General features: G+C 41.5%; 2 protein-coding genes, 1 long non-coding RNA gene and 1 pseudogene across 9 annotated transcripts in view; 2 read left to right on the top strand and 2 right to left on the bottom strand.

The window, feature by feature from the left end:
• Positions 1–15983, bottom strand: part of GLUD1 (glutamate dehydrogenase 1) — a 37542-nt gene extending 21559 nt beyond the window's left edge. The window contains exon 1 of the mRNA XM_028511643.1: positions 15536–15983. Within this exon, the coding sequence (XP_028367444.1) occupies positions 15536–15983 (448 nt within the window). The remainder of the gene's footprint in view (positions 1–15535) is intronic.
• Positions 9809–13197, bottom strand: LOC118500785. Its single transcript, XR_004903368.1, has 2 exons — positions 11766–13197; positions 9809–11540 (listed from the first exon to the last, which is right to left on the bottom strand). It is a non-coding gene; the product is annotated as an uncharacterized LOC118500785 (long non-coding RNA).
• A 190-nt stretch (positions 15984–16173) lies between the features above and the next one.
• LOC114497138 overlaps positions 16174–17538 on the top strand; it is a 47312-nt pseudogene continuing 45947 nt past the window's right edge.
• Positions 16282–17538, top strand: part of SHLD2 (shieldin complex subunit 2) — a 234068-nt gene continuing 232811 nt past the window's right edge. For 3 of the 7 annotated variants that reach the window (XR_004903366.1, XM_036026711.1, XM_036026716.1), the window contains exon 1: positions 16282–16598. The gene's annotated coding sequence lies outside the window, so the exon portion shown is untranslated. The remainder of the gene's footprint in view (positions 16599–17538) is intronic. The other 4 variants (XM_036026715.1, XM_036026712.1, XM_036026714.1 and 1 more) reach the window with 4 other exon arrangements.

The following is a 17538-nucleotide window of genomic DNA, read 5'->3' as shown; positions in this document are numbered from 1 at the left end:
TATAAGGTATCTAAATAGAAGTTTAAGCTTCAAATTGGTATACTCAGAGAGCCTTACCTGTTACTTCCCTCAACCAGTATTAGCCTCTTTTTTTATTCCTTACCCAAGGATGTATCTTTTTCTCATTGCTTTTTTTTGGGGGGGGGGGAAGGGAAGAGGGAGGGAGAGGGAAGGAGGGAGAAAAAGAGGGACAGAGAGAGAGGGAGATTGATCGACTAGTTGCCTCCTATGCATGCCAGGACCTGGATTGTACATTTCCAGGGCAGGGATTGAACCCACAATCCTTTGGTTACCTGATGACGCTCCAACCAATTGAGCCACGCGGGCCAGGGCTGCTAGTCTCTGTCAACCAAGAAATGAGAAAGCTGAGCGGTTCCTGGGGATGAGCAATTCTTTTCATCTTTCTGCAAGGATTCTGGGAGGTGGCCAAGCAAACAGAAAACTCTAAGTCTCAATGCCCATGTTTAGAAGTGTAGGTGTTTGGTAGAGGGGAAGGAGAAATTAGGTATGCCTAGTACTTTGGCTTTAGGGACCTAGCCAATCACCCTTCCAAGTTTTGCAGAGTTAAGCTACATTATGTACTCCACAGTCCACTGCCTCTTGACCCCAAGAAAGAAGGCCTGAGTGAGGTTGTGTCTGACTGCCCACTGGTTGGGGCTTCCTGACCCTGTGTTTGTGTGTGATGAAGGGTATCTGGATGAGGCTGGTTACTACTTCCACTGAGATTCGTAAGGAAAAAGGAACTCAGGCACATCTCAAAGAATTCTAGGGAGAAAAGTTTTCAGATAGAAATATACAATATCAAATGAACTAGCAGTTGCAGAAAACTTCCCTAGTCATTGTTTGAAAATGTTCTCAGCTAAGGACAATTTATTGATTTTAAAGTGAGAGAGGGAGGAAGGGGAGAGGGACAGGGAGGAAGGGGGAAGAGAGAGAAAAAGAGAGAGAAAGAGAAACATTGATCGGCTGCTTCCCATACATGCCTCCAACCCGAGATCAAACCTGCAACCTTGGTATGTGCCCTGACTAGGAATCGAACCCACAACCTTTTGGTATACAGACACTGCTCCAACCAACTGAGCTACTGGGCTACGGTCCTAGTCATTTTTATTTTTTAAAATATATTTTATTAATTATACTATTACAGTTGTCCCATTTCCCCCCTTCACTCCCCTCTACACCCTCTCCCACCCACATTACCCCACTTTAGTTCATGTCCATGTGTCATACTTATAAGTTATTGGCTTTCACATTTCCCATACTATTCTTACCCTCCCCCTATTTTCTACCTACCATCTATGCTACTTATTCTCTGTACTTTTTCCCCCTAGTCATTTTTAAAAGCTAGTTTCTTATGCCCCAGAAAACACATATTGATACATAGATGATCTGTTTTAAGATAATTCTATCTTTTCATGTAATCATAAAGAGCAAATTCTGAGATGAACGTATTTTCTTGGTCTATTGCAAAAATAAATTATATTGAGAAAGGTGACCTCTTAGAACTATATCTTACATGTAATAGGTTCTCAAAGTATTTGTGGAATGAACTTACCTGTTATTAAAATTTTAAGAATGATAACCATCAGAAATCAAGTTGAATGGAAGTCCAAAAACTATGGAATTAAAGAGACCACAATCATCCAGACTGGTAGGAGGGGAGGAGACTCGGAGATACCCATATGTGGTAAATAAAAATTCGAGAGGGATACCTCAGGGTTGAGGAGTCCCAGCCCCACACCAGGCTCCACAGCCCAGAATTCCAGTGCTAGGAAGGTAAGTCCCCATAACTTCTGGTTGCAAAAACCAGCGAGGACTGTGTTGCTGGAAGAAACTTCTAGATGCAATTCCTCTTAAAGAACCCGCACACAGAATTAGTCAGACTTACTCCTAAGCTTCATGCCGAGGTAGCAGCTTGAAAGGCACTGGTGGCATATGGGGAGGAACTGAAGTGTCTAGGAACAAGGTGAGGAGCTGGGGGACAGCTTCTGCCCAGACAGAAAGGTGGGCAGAGGCCACTGTTCTTCCTCTGAAACCCTGCCTCAACACACTCCATCAACCTGGCTAACACAGTTTGCCCTGCCATGGAGATCCCCTAAGGTTCAGCCCCCACCTAACTTATAAGCCCACCTAAGCTGTTCAGTTTTTCCATAAGAATGGCTGGTCTTGGCTCATACTTCATAGCAATAGCTGGCCTCAGTTAGCCCCAGCCTCCTCTACCTATTGCTAAGTGACCCAGGCCTGGCACTAGCAGTAGCCAGACTAGGTTCACAGGTTGGCTTCACCTGAAAATGTCTAAGTCCAGCACAAGAAGCAGCCATCTGCAGGTTGCTTTATAGCTCATATAGGGTGGCTCTAGGCAAACACAGGTGGAGACTGACGTTGGCCTATATGACCCGGGGAAACCCAGGGCCCGCATACCCAATGGACGGCTACACACCATATTGGAGAACCACCACCCTGCCCCTGGCTGATCCTCCACAGAGGGCAGAGGTTGGTGGTCAGGGGTCACAGCCAATCCTTGTAGCTGACTGACCTGGGTAAATACCTTCCATTAACCTGTCAGCAGCACCAAGGCTCAAGTACAAGAGGAGGGTGTACTCAGTCCACACGGAGAGCACACCTTGGGTGATCCGGGAGGTTGTATCACTGGATTACATAGGACACCTACTATATTACGCCACGCTACCAAGACAGGAGTCAGAGCAGCTCTACCTAATGCATAGAAACAAACACATGCAGGCTGACAAATTAGGGAGACAAAGAAACATGGCACAAATAAAAGAACAGATCAAAATTCCAGAAAAAGAACTAAACAAAATGGAGATAAGCAATCTATTAAATGCAGTGTTCAAAACACTGTTAGAAAACAGAGTTCAAAATCATGTTAGGCCAGGAACCTGGTTGTAGGATTTCCAGCCAAGATGGAGGCATGGGAAGATACACTGTGCCTCCTTGCACAACCAAAAGAAGGACAACAACAAATTTAAAAACAAAAAGTAACCAAAACTGTCAGAAAATTGAACTGTATGGAAGTCCAACAACCAAGGAATTAAAGAAGAAACACTGATTCAGACTGGCAGGAGGGGCAGAGATGGGCAGGTGGGGTAGACAGGACATGCTGCAAGGCAGCTGGAGGACTGGGTAGTCGCAGATTTGCATGCAGATAACTGGGAAGAAAAACTGGGGAGCAAGAGAGACCACACAACCCAGGGTTCCAATGCAGGGATATAAAACCTAAAACCTCTGGCACAAAAAACCTGTGGGGGTTGCAGCATCAAGAGCAACTTCTAGCCTCTTAGAATGTACACAAACCCAGCCACCTGAGGTTCAGCACCAGAAGGGCCCAATTTGCTTGTGGGTAGCCTGGAAAGTGACTGAAAGCCAGACAAGATCTGAGCAAGCAGTGTTATTCCCTCTTGAGCCCTCCCCCATATACAGTGCCACATGGTAGCAACCTGGGTTGCCCTGCCCTGGCAAATACCTAAGGCTCCACCCCTTACAATGTAATAGCTGCACTGAGACAAAAAAATATGGCCCTAATGAAAGAACAGATCAAACTCCAAAAATAGAACTAAGTGATAAAGAGATAGCCAATCTATCAGATTCAGAGTTCAAAACACTGGTAATCAGGATGCTCACAGAAATGGCTGAGTATGGTTGCAAAATGGAGGAAAAAGTCAAGGCTATACAAATGAAGAGAAATGTAGAAAACCAACAGTAAAGGGAAGGGAACCAGGACTCAAATCAACAATCTGGAGCAGAAGGAAGAAATAAACATCCAACCAGAACAGAATGAAGAAACAAAAAGTTCAAAAAAGTGAGGAGAGGCTTAGGAACCTCTGAGACAACTTTCAACATCCCAACATCAAATCATAGGGATGACAGAAGGAGAAGAAGAGCAAGGAACTGAAAATTTATATGAAAAAATAATGAAGGAAAACTTCCCCAATATGGTGAAGAAATAGGCTCCCAGGAAGACCAGAAAGCTCAGAGAGTCTCAAAAAAGTTGGACCCAAGGAAGCACACACCAAGGAACATCATAATTACATTAGCCAAGAATAAAGATAAGGAGAGAATCTTAAAAGCAGCAAGAGGAAAGGAGACAGTGACCTACAAAGGAGTTCCCATAAGACTGTCTGCTGATTTCTCAAAAGAAACCTTGTAGGCAAGAAGGGGCTGGAAAGAAGTATTCCAAGTCATGAAAGGCCAGGACCTACATCCAAGATGAGTGTATCCAGCAAAGTTATCATTTAGAATGGAAGGGCAGATAAAGTGCTTCCCAGGTAAGGTCTAGTTAAAGGAGTTCATCACCACCAAGCCCTTATTATATGAAATCTTAAAGGGAATCATCTAAGAAATAGCGGAAGATAAAAAACTATGAACAATAAAATGACAAAAAACTCATAACTATCAACAACTGAACCTAAAAAAAAAAAAAAAAACAAAACTAAGCAAACAACTAGAACAGGAACAGAACTAGAGAAATGGAGATCATATATAGAGGGTTTTTAGTGGGGAGGAGGAGGGAATGGAGGGAAAAGGTACAGGGATTAAGAAGCATAATTGGTTGGCATAAAATAGATGGGGGAGGTTAAGAATCGTATAGGTAACAGAAGTCAAAGAACTTATATGTACAACCTATGGACATGAACTAAGGAAGTGGGTGGGATGCTGGAGGTCAGGGGTGGGGTGGGGTGGTGCAGGGCAGAGGGGGGATAAAGAGGGGGACAACATCAAAAAGAAATACTAATTGGTAGTTACAGAACAGTCATAGGGATGTAACGTACAGTATAGGAAATAGAATAGTCAAAGAACTTATATGCGTGACCCATAGACATAAATAAAGGTATATGGATTGTCTGAGGCAGTGGGGAATGCTGGGTGATGTGGGTCAAAGGAGGAAAATTAGACAACTGTAATAGCATAATCAATAAAATACAATTAAAATTTTGAGAAATAATAATAGTAATAGTTATTATTTTTTAGTATATAGCAAATGTCTGTACAGCTTGCTTCCTTCCCTATTTCTCTTAGGTCCCTGTTAAAAACTTTCTTCAGGACCTAAACAGCAAAAGTACTGGGACCTAAAAAGCACCCCAGACAAAAACAAAATATAATTTGTAAGTATTATTAAGACCAAGTATTTGTATCTTTAAAATAAAATGTGAAAATCATGTTAGGCCAGGAACCTGGATTGGATGCAGTGTCCAGCACTTCCTAAGCAGTGAGCCCACCCAGTAGCATCTGCTGGTGCCTGCACTTTGTCACCTGGGGAGATATAAACACTGCTCTTAGGCTTCAGTTCAGCATTGCACAGGTTAACGTATGTGAGGCAATACTTCAACTATTATAACTGCTATTAGAAATATTGCAAAGTAGCAGCAAAGTGCATGGTTTTAAAAGTCTAATCTGATTGGGAAACTAAAAAATGTCTTGAAATAATAATGTTCATATATCAGATAGCAATTCTAACACCATACATATCCCAAATGGAAAGAAATTCAAAGAGATTTTCACTTTTTTGAAAAACTGCAAACAGTGTTCATCATTTATTTGGCAGTAAGCCATTACAGAGGCAGCATGTACCCTGAGCAGGTAGAGTGGCACTGCTTTTAATATATGTTAGTGTTATTTTACATTTTATGTGTTTTTTGGTATGTTATTTTTTGCAACTGGTAATGCTCAAAAACTTTTCAATATAAATTAATGGTAATTGCTTCTTTGATTTTCACTATTTTAGCTTACAAAAGTTTTTGCAGAAACATTCTATTTTTGGGTAGCTTTTGGACAGCAGGGGAAACTTGTATTCTAGACATAGATGTTAATTAGAAACTAGACCTCTCCTTCTACTAATAGAAAAGAGTATAAATAAAATGTCAAATTTATTGCAAAAGTCCTGGAATGATGAGTCAGACACTGTGCATGTATAACAAAAAACATGCTTCCACTGGATAGAACCCAGGAATTCTGGTTTGTAAAATGAAATTTTCTTTCCCAGCCACACCCATTTAGACAGTTCTACCACAAGACTTTGAAAGAGTAGCTGCATAAATTACCACACCACAGGCATTTTTTTTGCAGGCTATGAAACAATGAAGACGTTCTAGTAACCAGAGGCAAGGAAGGAGCTCTCAGGAAAGAGGGGACAACTGCTGGAGCAGACAAGGTTGGGGGCTCAGAGCATATGCAGGTACTACCGCCTGGGCTAGAGAAGAAACATATTTTCATTTTCACTTTCTAACTAATCAGTGGTGCATAAATGTTTTTATTTCTGGAAGTTGGCAGATATGCTAGAACATGGTTATTGAACCTGTTCTAACATCTGAATCTCAAAAACAAGAAGTCTCAAAGTACCATAAATAAAATACTCTGCAGCTATACTTGAGACAAAATAAACTCCAGTAATAAAGGAGTTACCCACAACTCCTAGGGTAGCTAGTTGTTCTTCTTTCACTGGGATTGGAAACCAAAGACAATTACTAAAAATATACTGTCGCCTGAAAATACTTAACCGAATTTTACCAGACACTAAAAATATGACTGCAAAAGAAGATACACTCTACTAAATTTGTAAATTCAGTGGATTAGGAGAAATTAACATAGTTGGAGTTCTGCAGGACAAAATGATATGACACATACTTCAAAGCTCTGAAAGAAAGGGAAAACCTAGCATTTTTGGATGCCTAATACTTCAAGAATACTCAATTTGAAGACAAAGTTGTTCAGTAATGCCAAATAACAGGTAATATACATATAAGAAAATCACAAACCTTAAAATGTTTTAAATCAAAATGAATCAAAAAGATCATATTTGTAGCCTGCACATTCTCATTTTTTATAAAACCAAGCCTTACTTCCTTTTCTGAGGAATGGGAATTGTGGCAGAGAAGGCTAAAGGTGAGCAGGAGCAGAGATCAGGTGGGAGCACAGGGATAGAAACTAAAAGGAAGAAAATTTTATTCTAGAAGTGGAAAAAAGTAATTATGGTTTTTTTTTGTGCCCTAAAGTCTTAGAACACTTATGTTAGCTTCTTTTGACACTAGCATTATTAATTTTGGGGAAGAAGTCAACTGAGTTGTTTAACAACAGGGCTGGCAAGTGTAAAACATTCAAAGAATGGAGGTAGATATTTTCAATGAAAAACTGGCTAAACTAAAAAGTGAATGGAGTGATTACACAGGTGTGGATCACAGAACTGCTATGACTGTGATGGATCAACAGAATAATCTGTGCTTCCAATTCACCAGAAACCAAAGAAACACCACCCCTGACAATGTTTAATATTCATCAAGCTTCATAAGGTTGGAGGAAGGGCCAGTGATAGAATTAAATAACCTACTTTACAATGGAAACTTTGATATCATCCCTTTTATTTGCAAGAGAAATTAGGTATTTTGAGCTAACTGGTATCAAGATGTCTCAAAAAAAATTTAATGAAATGCAGACATCTGCAACTTACACACAGCACCAAGCATTTCTCTGCCTTTTAGCTTAATTACCAAAAACATTCCTTATTATCCTCAAGAGTCTAACAATTGGTGTACACTAAGATTTTCTAGGAGAAATAAAAATCAAGAGCAAAACCTAGCCTAAGTTGCTGTGGTGATGCAGAAATACAATAGCTTGAAAAAGAGTTAGTGAAAACCACAACCTGAAGTTGCTTGAATGTTTTTTGCTTTTGCTAGCTTACTCAAAACCAGACATGCAAAAAAAGCTCCTAGCTACAAAGTCACCATCATTTCTTATGGTGAATCATTAAACACATTCATGAAAATTCAAATGGTTTTTAAAATTACGTGAAACTATATTTTACAGGGTTTGATTTAGTTGTCAGAAATCAAATTTCCAACTGTATCAGTTAACTTTTCAGAAATGGTTTACTCAATAACCGTGAGCTCTATCACAAGCATGGAATCCCCAGAAAACCTCAGAACTCTAAAAATTCATGCAGTAATACCCTTGCCACTTACTCAGCAGAATCTATTTTCTTTCTTAATACTAATGTAATTTCCTAACTCACAATAGGATAGCACAACTTAATTAAAAATGAGGAGAGGAGGGAAAGAAACAGTGAAGAATTATTACTTATCAGCAAGTGATGACCATGTAAAACATGGTCTCAGATAAAAATGCACTCAGCACCAAGAAGGAGCATTTAGCGTGGGAGCTCAGTAAAATCACACATTTCAATTGTTTTTAACACTAACCAGGTGTTGTTGTTTAAGAACACAGGGAAACAAACATTAAGTGTTTTAATCCATTATCAAAATACTTTAAGCGGTACAACACCCATTTATGATAAAAACACTCAGCAAAGTGGGAATAGAGGGAGCATTCCTCAATATAATACAGGCCATATATGAGAGACCTACAGCCAACATCATACTCAATGGGCAAAAATTAAAATCCTTTCCACTAAGATCAGGAACAAGACAAGGTTGTCCACTTTCACCATTTCTATTCAACATAGTATTGGAAGTTTTAGCCACAGCGATCAGACAAGAAAAGGAAATAAAAGGCATCGAAATCGGAAGGGAGGAAACAAAACTGTCATTGTTGGAAGATGACATGATAGTGTACATAGAAAATCCTATAGACTCCACCAAAAAACTGCTTGACCTAATAAATGAATTTGGTAAAACAGTGGGATACAAAGTCAATATCCAGAAATCAAAGGCATTTTTGTATACCAACAATGAAACATCAGAAGCAGAAATGAAGAAAAAAAATCCCATTTGATATAGCAACAAGAAAAATAAAATACCTAGGAATAAACCTAACAACCAAGGAGGTAAAAGATCTGTACTCAGAAAACTATACAACACTGAAGAAAGAAATTAAGGAAGACACAAACAAATGGGAACATATACCGTGTTCATGGATTGGAAGAATTAATGACATCAAAATGTCCATACTTCTCAAAGCAATTTACAGATGCAATGCAATACCTATTAAAAGTACCAATGGCATATTTCACAGACATAGAACAAACACTTCAAAAATTTATATAGAACCATAAACAACCCTGAATAGCTGCTTTAATTTTGAGAAAGAAGAGCAAAGTAGGAGGGATTGTTGGGAACCACCCCGTCTGGTTTCAGAAGCTGTAACCCCCCCATGGCTAAGGCTGAGTGAGCGACCTTCGTACCATAAGCCACTAAGGAGACAAAGCTTATCTCCCTGGTTTAGAAGTGCCACTTCTGCTCCTTCTACTTCATCCATAACTGGCCCCCAATGCTTGATTGGTTAGCTAATGATGGGTAAGAGTTCCCAAGGGGGAAAGACCTAAGACAGGCACGGTCACATGGAGGCCCCAAGGAAGAACTTGGGGGGCTATATACAGCAAAAAGGGGTGATGGACCCTCACCCCTCGGCTTTGACAAAGCCTGAGTCCTCATTCTTGGAGAGAGGTGAAGGGAAGAAGAAAAAAAAGGAGAGAAACATTGATAGGTTGCCTCTCTTATGTACCCCTTCCAGGGACCAAACCCACAACCCAGACACGTACCCTGACCAGGAATCAAACCGGTGACCTTTTGCTCTGCAGTGCCACGCCCAACCAATTGAGCTACACTGGTCAGGGCTAACTGCTATGAATGAGTTTTATATGCAGTTGTTTGGATATGCATTTATTTTCTGGGAAGAAGGTAGGCCTTCTAATGCTTTTTAACAAATTTCAAATGATCCAAACTGTCAGGAATCATGGTGTCCGTGGCATGACTTGGTTCTCAATCAATGCTTACCTCAAGATATAACTTTTCACATGAAAAAAATCCCGGACAATAGTGATTAAAAAGGTGGGAGCTGGAATCAGATGACTGGCGTCTGAATCCCAACTTCACTGCTTATTAACTGAGTAAACTTGCCAAAGGAGACTTCACACTTCAGCCTTAGATCCACATTTGAAAACCAGGAAATAAGATTGTATTTCATGAGATTGTTATGGATAAAAGTGATGGTGCATGAAAAGCTTAGCAAAACACCTGGTGTACACACCGAGTTCAATACAACATTAGCTATCACTGATATTGCCTGCTTTTCAGTTATCCTTTGTGAAGGCAGAATCTCCCAGATACCACTGCCTTGTGAAAGGTAGTTAAAAAGGGCCGAGCAGGTGTTTTCTGGCCCTTCATAAAACTTTTCCTGGCTTGGTCAATAGTACTTCACACATCAACACCTCAGTCTTGAATTGATAGTGAAAACTTCAATCTGCATTAATTTCTGAATCTTAAGAAGGGAAAATACTGATTCATCTGGACATCTAGCCCAGTTTCAAATAAGTTTTGGATTTAAGACTGTTCATGTTATTTTGTGGGGAAGGGTTGGGGGTTGAGAACATTTCTTTTTCATTTTGTAACTTTCATTGCTATTTGACTAGTCAGCTCATACATATGTATTTCAACTGATGTTTGTTGAGAACAGCAATTAATTGCAGGCCACTTAGGAATCAATGCACTACATTAAAATGACAGACACTTTTTTCTTTCTTATTTGTACTACAAAAACCTAATTATAATACAATATAAATAAGATAAAACCTAGTCTCATGTCAGAGAATAATGCCTAGGAATTCTTCAACATCCAAGTTATTTTTAGTTTTTACTGATTCCTGGCAGAACCCTCAGTATTTTTAACATAATTGGACAAAAAAAGTGCTAAACCTACTTTCTTCCCACTATAATCAGGAAGTTCATGTTCAATTGTTATTTCTTGAACTTAAAATTTCAACACTGTCAATTTTATTGGAGTTTAACACATACTGGTTTTTGTCCTCTAATTTTTGATGATCTCATTCCTAAAAAGTGTGCTTTGCATATAAAGAGCAGTCTTTGTCTTCCTGCACGTGAGATTTTTACTGGAAAAGCAAACTGGCTAGACGGATTCTTACAAAGTATGGGAAGGCTGAATAACAATCTGATATAGGTCTCCATCATTATCTTAGTTCTTCCCTCCTTAGTTTATTTGGCCTGCAGAGGTTGGGAGAAGTTGCTTTAGAGGCATTTGGCTTTTTTTACCCTCATTCTCCCCCACCCCAATAAAAGGCCTTTATTATAGTAACACAGTTCTATATTTAACTAAAAAGTATTACAATAAGAGCAGCAACAACAAAATAAATCAGGGCTAAGGGCTAGGAGGTAGAAGACATATAAGCAAATTCCTGTCATTTAAGTGAACTTTTGGATTGAGTTAATTCTACATTTAATTTACCTATAAAGGCTACATTTTATCTGTGGCAGTAGATGCAGACACCCACTCCTCTTGAAAAAAATATTAGAAAGTGTGAGTTATTCAAAGTTAGCCATGTTTCAATGGTTGTCAATTCAGCATAGAGAAATACATTAGAAATATTTTCTTTCTTCAGTGAAGGTATTACCAGTGCTTTGTGCAGTCTTCCCAAAAGTATTCCCATTCACCACACAATTACATCCCAGAGGCTGAAGGGGAATAACCAAGCTTTAGCTGCCCTTCCTGCCCCCACCCCTGTATCCTGTTGCCCAAAGACTATCTACCTCCTACTGTTTCCTTTTTGCATTCCGACTCTTAAAAAACAAACAAGTCGCCCTGGCTGGCGTAGCTCAGTGGATTGAGCTCGGGCTGGGAACCAAAGTGTCCCAGGTTCGATTCCCAGCCAGGGTACATGCCTGGGTTGCAGGCCATAACCCCCAGCAACCACACATTGATGTTTCTCTCTCTATCTCCCTCCCTTCCCTCTCTAAAAATAAATAAATAAAAATATTAAAAAAACAAAAAAACCCCAAAAAAACCAAAAAAAAAAAAACACAAGTCAATGGATTAAAATGGATTAACATAGGGAACCCTTTTTTTGGGTACTGATATTTATAGTTAAATAAAAGATTTAGGGTTAATGTATCAAAGGATTCTATTTATAGAATAGAATCCTTTCTATGCTCAGAATAAAGTAGGGAATAAAGTATGCTTCCATCAACTTTATTTAAATGATGATAATTTAGAAAATTCTATGATAGGAATAATTAGTCACTGAGAATCTTAACTAAATAGTTTTAATATGAAGACTGGAGGGGAAAGGACAGGCTGGAAGAGAAAGTTAAAATTGCTCCAACATCAATGAATTGCTACTACCTGTACTTCCCCTCAATCTGACTTAAATGATAAACTTCCTTTAAAAGGTTAGATTGGACTGAAGTAGAACCATGCCAATAAAACAACAGAATTCATTCTGAGAAAATTAACAGAAATAATCCCAGATATTTTCAAACACATAAATTATAAGAAATTCTCAATGTTCAACTTTGCTGAAAATATTAAGGCCTCTATTAAAATGCCCCTTCTGAGCCTGCTGCAGTCTTTTGCAAATCCTTAACAGATGAAAATCTAATGGCTTCAGATAAAGAGCATGTGAGAAAAGAGAAGCACAAAAGCAATACACATTATTAAATATTTACTTGGAATAAAGTACATGTCAGTCACTTCCCACCCTCCTATCTGCCCAGGTCTTAAAACCACCTGTTTCCCTTACAAAGCTTATAATTAGATTGTTGCTTTGCTTTAACCTTGAGAATTTTATTTCGGAAAACTCAGGTATGTAAGGTCACTCTTGAGGAAAAATGCAGAAAGCTGACAGTTGGGAAAAGGATTAGGAGGAGCAGACAAAGTTTTTTTGGCAAAGAACATTGGTAGAGAAAGCAGTTAAGTGAGAAAAGTATACTAAGGTATGCTAAGTATGCTTTAAGAGGGAAAGACTTAGTGAAGTTTATAGGGACTATCCAAAGCAGCAGCCCCCCACCTTTTTAGCATCAGGGACAGATTTGTGGAAGACAGTTTTTCCATGGACGGGGTGCAGGGGATGGTTTCAGGATGATTCAAGCACATTACATTCAAGCTCAGCTCCTGCTGTGCAGCCCTAAGAGGTACCAGTCTGCTTGTGGAGACTGGGCACGGCTGATGCAAAGCATCTTTAAAAAAATCTCATCATCTAATATATTAAGTCAAAAAGAGCCTTAAATGTTTAATTGGAGAAAAAACCCCCGAAAGTAAGCTCCTCTTAGAATATACATTCTCTGCATCAGACAAGGGTGATAGGCCCTAGCAAGGCAGCTCAGTTGGTTAGAACATTCTCCTGATCCACCAAGGTTGTGGGTTTGATCCCAGGTCAGAGCACATACAAGAATCAGCCAATGAATTGATAAATAAATGGAACAATAAATTGATGTTTCTCTCTTAAAAAGACAAGTGAGCCCTGGCTGGTGTGGCTCAGTGGATTGAGTGCCAGCTTTGCGAACCAAAGGGTCATAGATCAGATTCCCAATCAGGACGCATGCCTAGGTTGCAGGCCAGGTCCCCAGTAGAGGGCATGTAAGAGGCAACCACACACTGATGTTTCTCTCCCCCTCCCTTTCCCCTCTCTAAAAATAAATAATTAAAATCTTAAAAAAAAAAAAAAAAAAGGACAAGGGTGATAAGTGGGTAGAAGGATCCTGGAGTGCCATGAAAGCAAAGCATGTAAGTCTACAATATCCAAATTTTTCCTGAGTACCTATTTATCATACTGTTCATTACCTTAAGCACACTAAAATATTTTTAAGGGCTTTCATAGAGAGACAATCCTCCCTAATCCTATTCTCTCCATGCTTTCAAATTCTGAAAGAAAATAAACCTGTCACTTTCGAGATCAGTTTTCTTTTATATTATCTTGCAATGCTTGCTACTATTTATCAGTTAAAATTCAGTTTTCAAGGCTTATTTGTTGGGAGTTAATAGAGGTCTCAGTGGCATGCCTTCTAGTAAATGGGAAAATGGAACAGAAAACTGTGTCTTACACTCTACTACAAGCAAGTACTATAATAATAGTGCTTCAGGATGGCTGATGCAATTTGTTGCTATGGTCAATATTTTGGTATTAAAACTGTGGCAACAAGAAGACTGACAAACTCAGGTAAACTTTAGTTGCTTTAGTGAGTTTGTGGAGTTGTGATTTATAAAGATGGAGAGGGCTAGGTGTATAAAGAACTGAAGAATATAAAGAACTTCCTGGACTAAATCAGATCCTGCAGGAAAAAAAAATGTATTAGTTTATTTGTTTATCTTTTAAGCAACTGGAAAATACTGACAAGATAGTAATATGAATTTGAAGTCCATTTTAAATAATCATTGCAGTTTAATATTTGCTAACTTTGCTTCTTCCTCTAACATTCTTGTCTGCTCCTTTTGGGAATCTGAACTTGTATTCTTGGTTTAGAGAATAAAGAAGTGGTAGGAAGAAGGAAGGCAATGTAGGAGGTTGAAAATTGTCTGTTTTATATAATTTTGGAGCTGGAAAGGGAAATTTGAGGTCAAAGTGGTTCAAACGTTGATTTTAGAACAGGAAACAGTAGTAAAGGATAATTAAGCTCCACAGGTAAGTCCTAAAAAGTGGGTGGGGTCAATGCAAATTCAGCAAGTAAATCATTAAACAGTTTGAAGCAACCTTTGTTCCTCGGTTGAGAATGCCAGCAGTGCTCAATTTTTTCTGGTAGACAGATTTCTAAAAATTATCCTTAAGAGTCAGCTAGTTTAATGGAACTCTGTATCAGGTTTATGGAGACAAAGGGCACAGCCCTACAGCCTCTGTGCGAAATCCAGCAAGACTCTTCACCTCTCCATTTTAGGTTACTTTTAAGCACTTCACTGGAGGAAAAATTGAAAAAATAAAACGCTCTTATTTTCTCAAAGAAAGCAATATGACTGCAGAAGCCAAATCTACATTCAAAAATTTAAACTATGTATAGGATAACCTGGTGGTTACCAAATTGTACTCAACTCCTTTCTTCACCTACTTATCTTTTCTCCCAGCTCAATTCCGGTGCCAGCCAGGATCAGTACACACCCCCAGGGCTATTTCATTCCATTGGCTGGCGGGCCATCCAGCGGTCAAAACCCTTCAGATTTACTGTCAGGGCGCCCGGTGTTTGTCAGAGATGTTACTCTGCTCACATACTACTTTTACAAAACGAAAGCTGTCAGCGTAGAAATAGAACTTAATTTAAAAGACCCAAGTGTAATACTAAATTCAATTGGTGAATAAAACTGTCTACATTTTAAATCTAGAAGGCAATTCATTTTGTATGTTACTGCATCACCTGTCACTGATGTAAAGAGTAAAAAAAGTCATAAAATAATTATTTCATAATCTGTATTCAAGTGAGTCATAGAAGCCCACAAAAACTTGCAGGAGGCACAATCTGATGGTCCAGTCATTATCTTTTCTAGAAGTGCATTTTGTCAGGACCCACCATATGTCACATATACTAAGACCAAAAGAGCAGGGTAGTACTACTCTGTGCATAGCATCAATATAGGTACGAGCACAGGGGAGAGGGATAGGACCAACTCTGTGGTGGGTTAAGACGGAAAAATCACTACCCACCCGAGCCAGACACATCTGAGGTGAGGGCTGGGAGGAAGAACATGGGGGAAGAACCAGCGCCCGCCCGGGTTGGGCGCAGCAGTGGTCCCCCGGGGCAAGCAGGAGGCCGGGCCGCGGGGAACGGCGCCAGGAACTCGGGTCCGCTCTCACCTCCCTTGCAGGGTGTGCGGTGCTGGCTGTGTTGGGCTCGGTAGCCTTCGATGACCTCCCAGGAGCCGTTGTCGCGCCGGATGGGGAAGGACAGGCTCAGCACATGGTTGCAGGGCTTGATGATCTGCAGGATGCCGCGCACCCGGTTCCGCTTCTGCTCCTCACTCTCCCGGGTCTTGAGGTCCTCCACCAGCTTGTCCTCCACGATGCTGGCACCGCGGTCGAAGAAGCCCTCCACCATCTTGAAGAAGTTGGGGTCGTCCTCGTGGTCAGCCGCTGCTTCACTGTAGTGTCGTCGGGAGGGCAGCGCGAGCCCCGGCTGCGGAGCTGCGGCGACCGGCTGCCCGCGGGCCCGGCCCAGCAGCGCAGCGGAGTCAGCTGCCGCTGAGCCCAGGGCTGCGGGCCCGACGCGAGAAAGCAAAAGCGCTTCGCCCAGGCAGCGGTACATGGCGGCGGGGCGGAGACCGCGAAGGATAGGAGATGTGTGAAGCTCCGGCACCGGGGAAGGGAAGAAGGGCCCGGAGCGGCTGCCCTTTTAAGCGGCAGCTTCCTGCCTTCCTAGCTATCCCCTCCCCTTTCGCGCTCTACGCCTAACCCGGAGGACGGACTTCGGGGCCGCTGGCTAACGTCGCCTGTGAATGGCAGAGCTGGGGGCGCTCGCCGCCCTGGGAGCCGAACCTCCACCTCCGCCTCCGCCTCCGCCTCCGCCTCCGCCTCCGCCACGGCCTCGCCCGGTCTTTCAGACGGCGGCGCATGCTGGCGGGGGCGCGCGAGGCAGTAGAGGACGCGCAGGCGCGGGCGCACGGTGCGCAGGCTCACGAGACCACGGGGCGGGGCTAGGGTCCCCGCTGGCGGCTTGGATCTGCAAGAGGCGACTTCTCAGGTCTGTGCGTGGCCTGCGCTTGGAAGGGTGGAGGGGGGCTGGAGGGGGGCTTGAGGGGGACTTTTTTTGGGGGGAGGGGGCCCGTCCGGAAAGGGGGCGCTATGGCCTCTGGAGGGCGCTGAGAGGCCGGTATGTGGACTTCGCCTGGGTGAGGGTGGTGCTGTCTGGCGGCTGGCCGGGGTGAGTCAGGGGTGTTCCTCTTTTCCGCCCTTGGGCGGGGCGGGGCACTCATTTTGTCAATCCCTGGGCCTGTCCTGGGGCGGTCCTGAAGGAAGACCTAGAAGCCGCGACTGAAGGCCTAGCCAGGGGCTTGGCTTCCCTGTTTGCACGGAGACTGCGAAGAATTTAATGTCATCCGCAGCTGAGTTTTCGAGGTGGCTTGGAGAAACTGGAAAGGAGAAAGCCGGGAACCTGGGGGAATCCCTTACCGGCTGGCTTTTCCCACTTTTTACTTTTGTTCCCTTTACCCCTCAACGATGGTGAGATAAAATAGTTATGTAAATAACTTGTAGTTTTCTAAAACTTACTGACTGTACTTCCCCTTTTAAGTGTGGGGGGGGGAAGGGTGCTGTGATAAATAAATCATGAATTCCTAATTGGGCTGGTCATGGTGGGAATACAGTTTCTTTAGTAAAAGGTTTATCTTTGCTTTAAGCAAGACCTGTTCTTTGTTTCTGTGCATCTAGGTTAACACACCTTTGAAATACCCACTTTCAGACCCCTTCTTATAAAAGGTGACCACCATCTAGGGAGCGCTGAATCTTAACTGACCTGTAATCTGATCTACGTCTTGCTTTCTTCTACTTTCAAGTAATCTTCCTCCTGGGCCCTCTTTAATTCCAAATCAGTAAACAAAACTGCAAAACTTATTCCGGTTGGGATGTCTCTGGGCCACACATTAAATACAGAAACACTAACGAAAACTGATGAGCAAAAAAAAAGATTTTAAGTAAGCGTATAATTTTGTGTTGAGCTGCATTCATATTCATCCTGGCCGCGGGTACCTGACACTGTCGTCATTTTTGGTTCAAATGAACTCAAGAAAATTCTCTACAGGTTTCGATGTTTAGTACATCGACAGAAATATGTTTTTGAAATAGCCTAAAAACAAAGACACTCC

The sequence above is a fragment of the Phyllostomus discolor genome, chromosome 5, assembly GCF_004126475.2.
Source record: "Phyllostomus discolor isolate MPI-MPIP mPhyDis1 chromosome 5, mPhyDis1.pri.v3, whole genome shotgun sequence".
NCBI classification, from domain to species: Eukaryota; Metazoa; Chordata; class Mammalia; order Chiroptera; family Phyllostomidae; genus Phyllostomus; species Phyllostomus discolor.
This window is presented reverse-complemented; position numbering and strand designations above follow the sequence as displayed.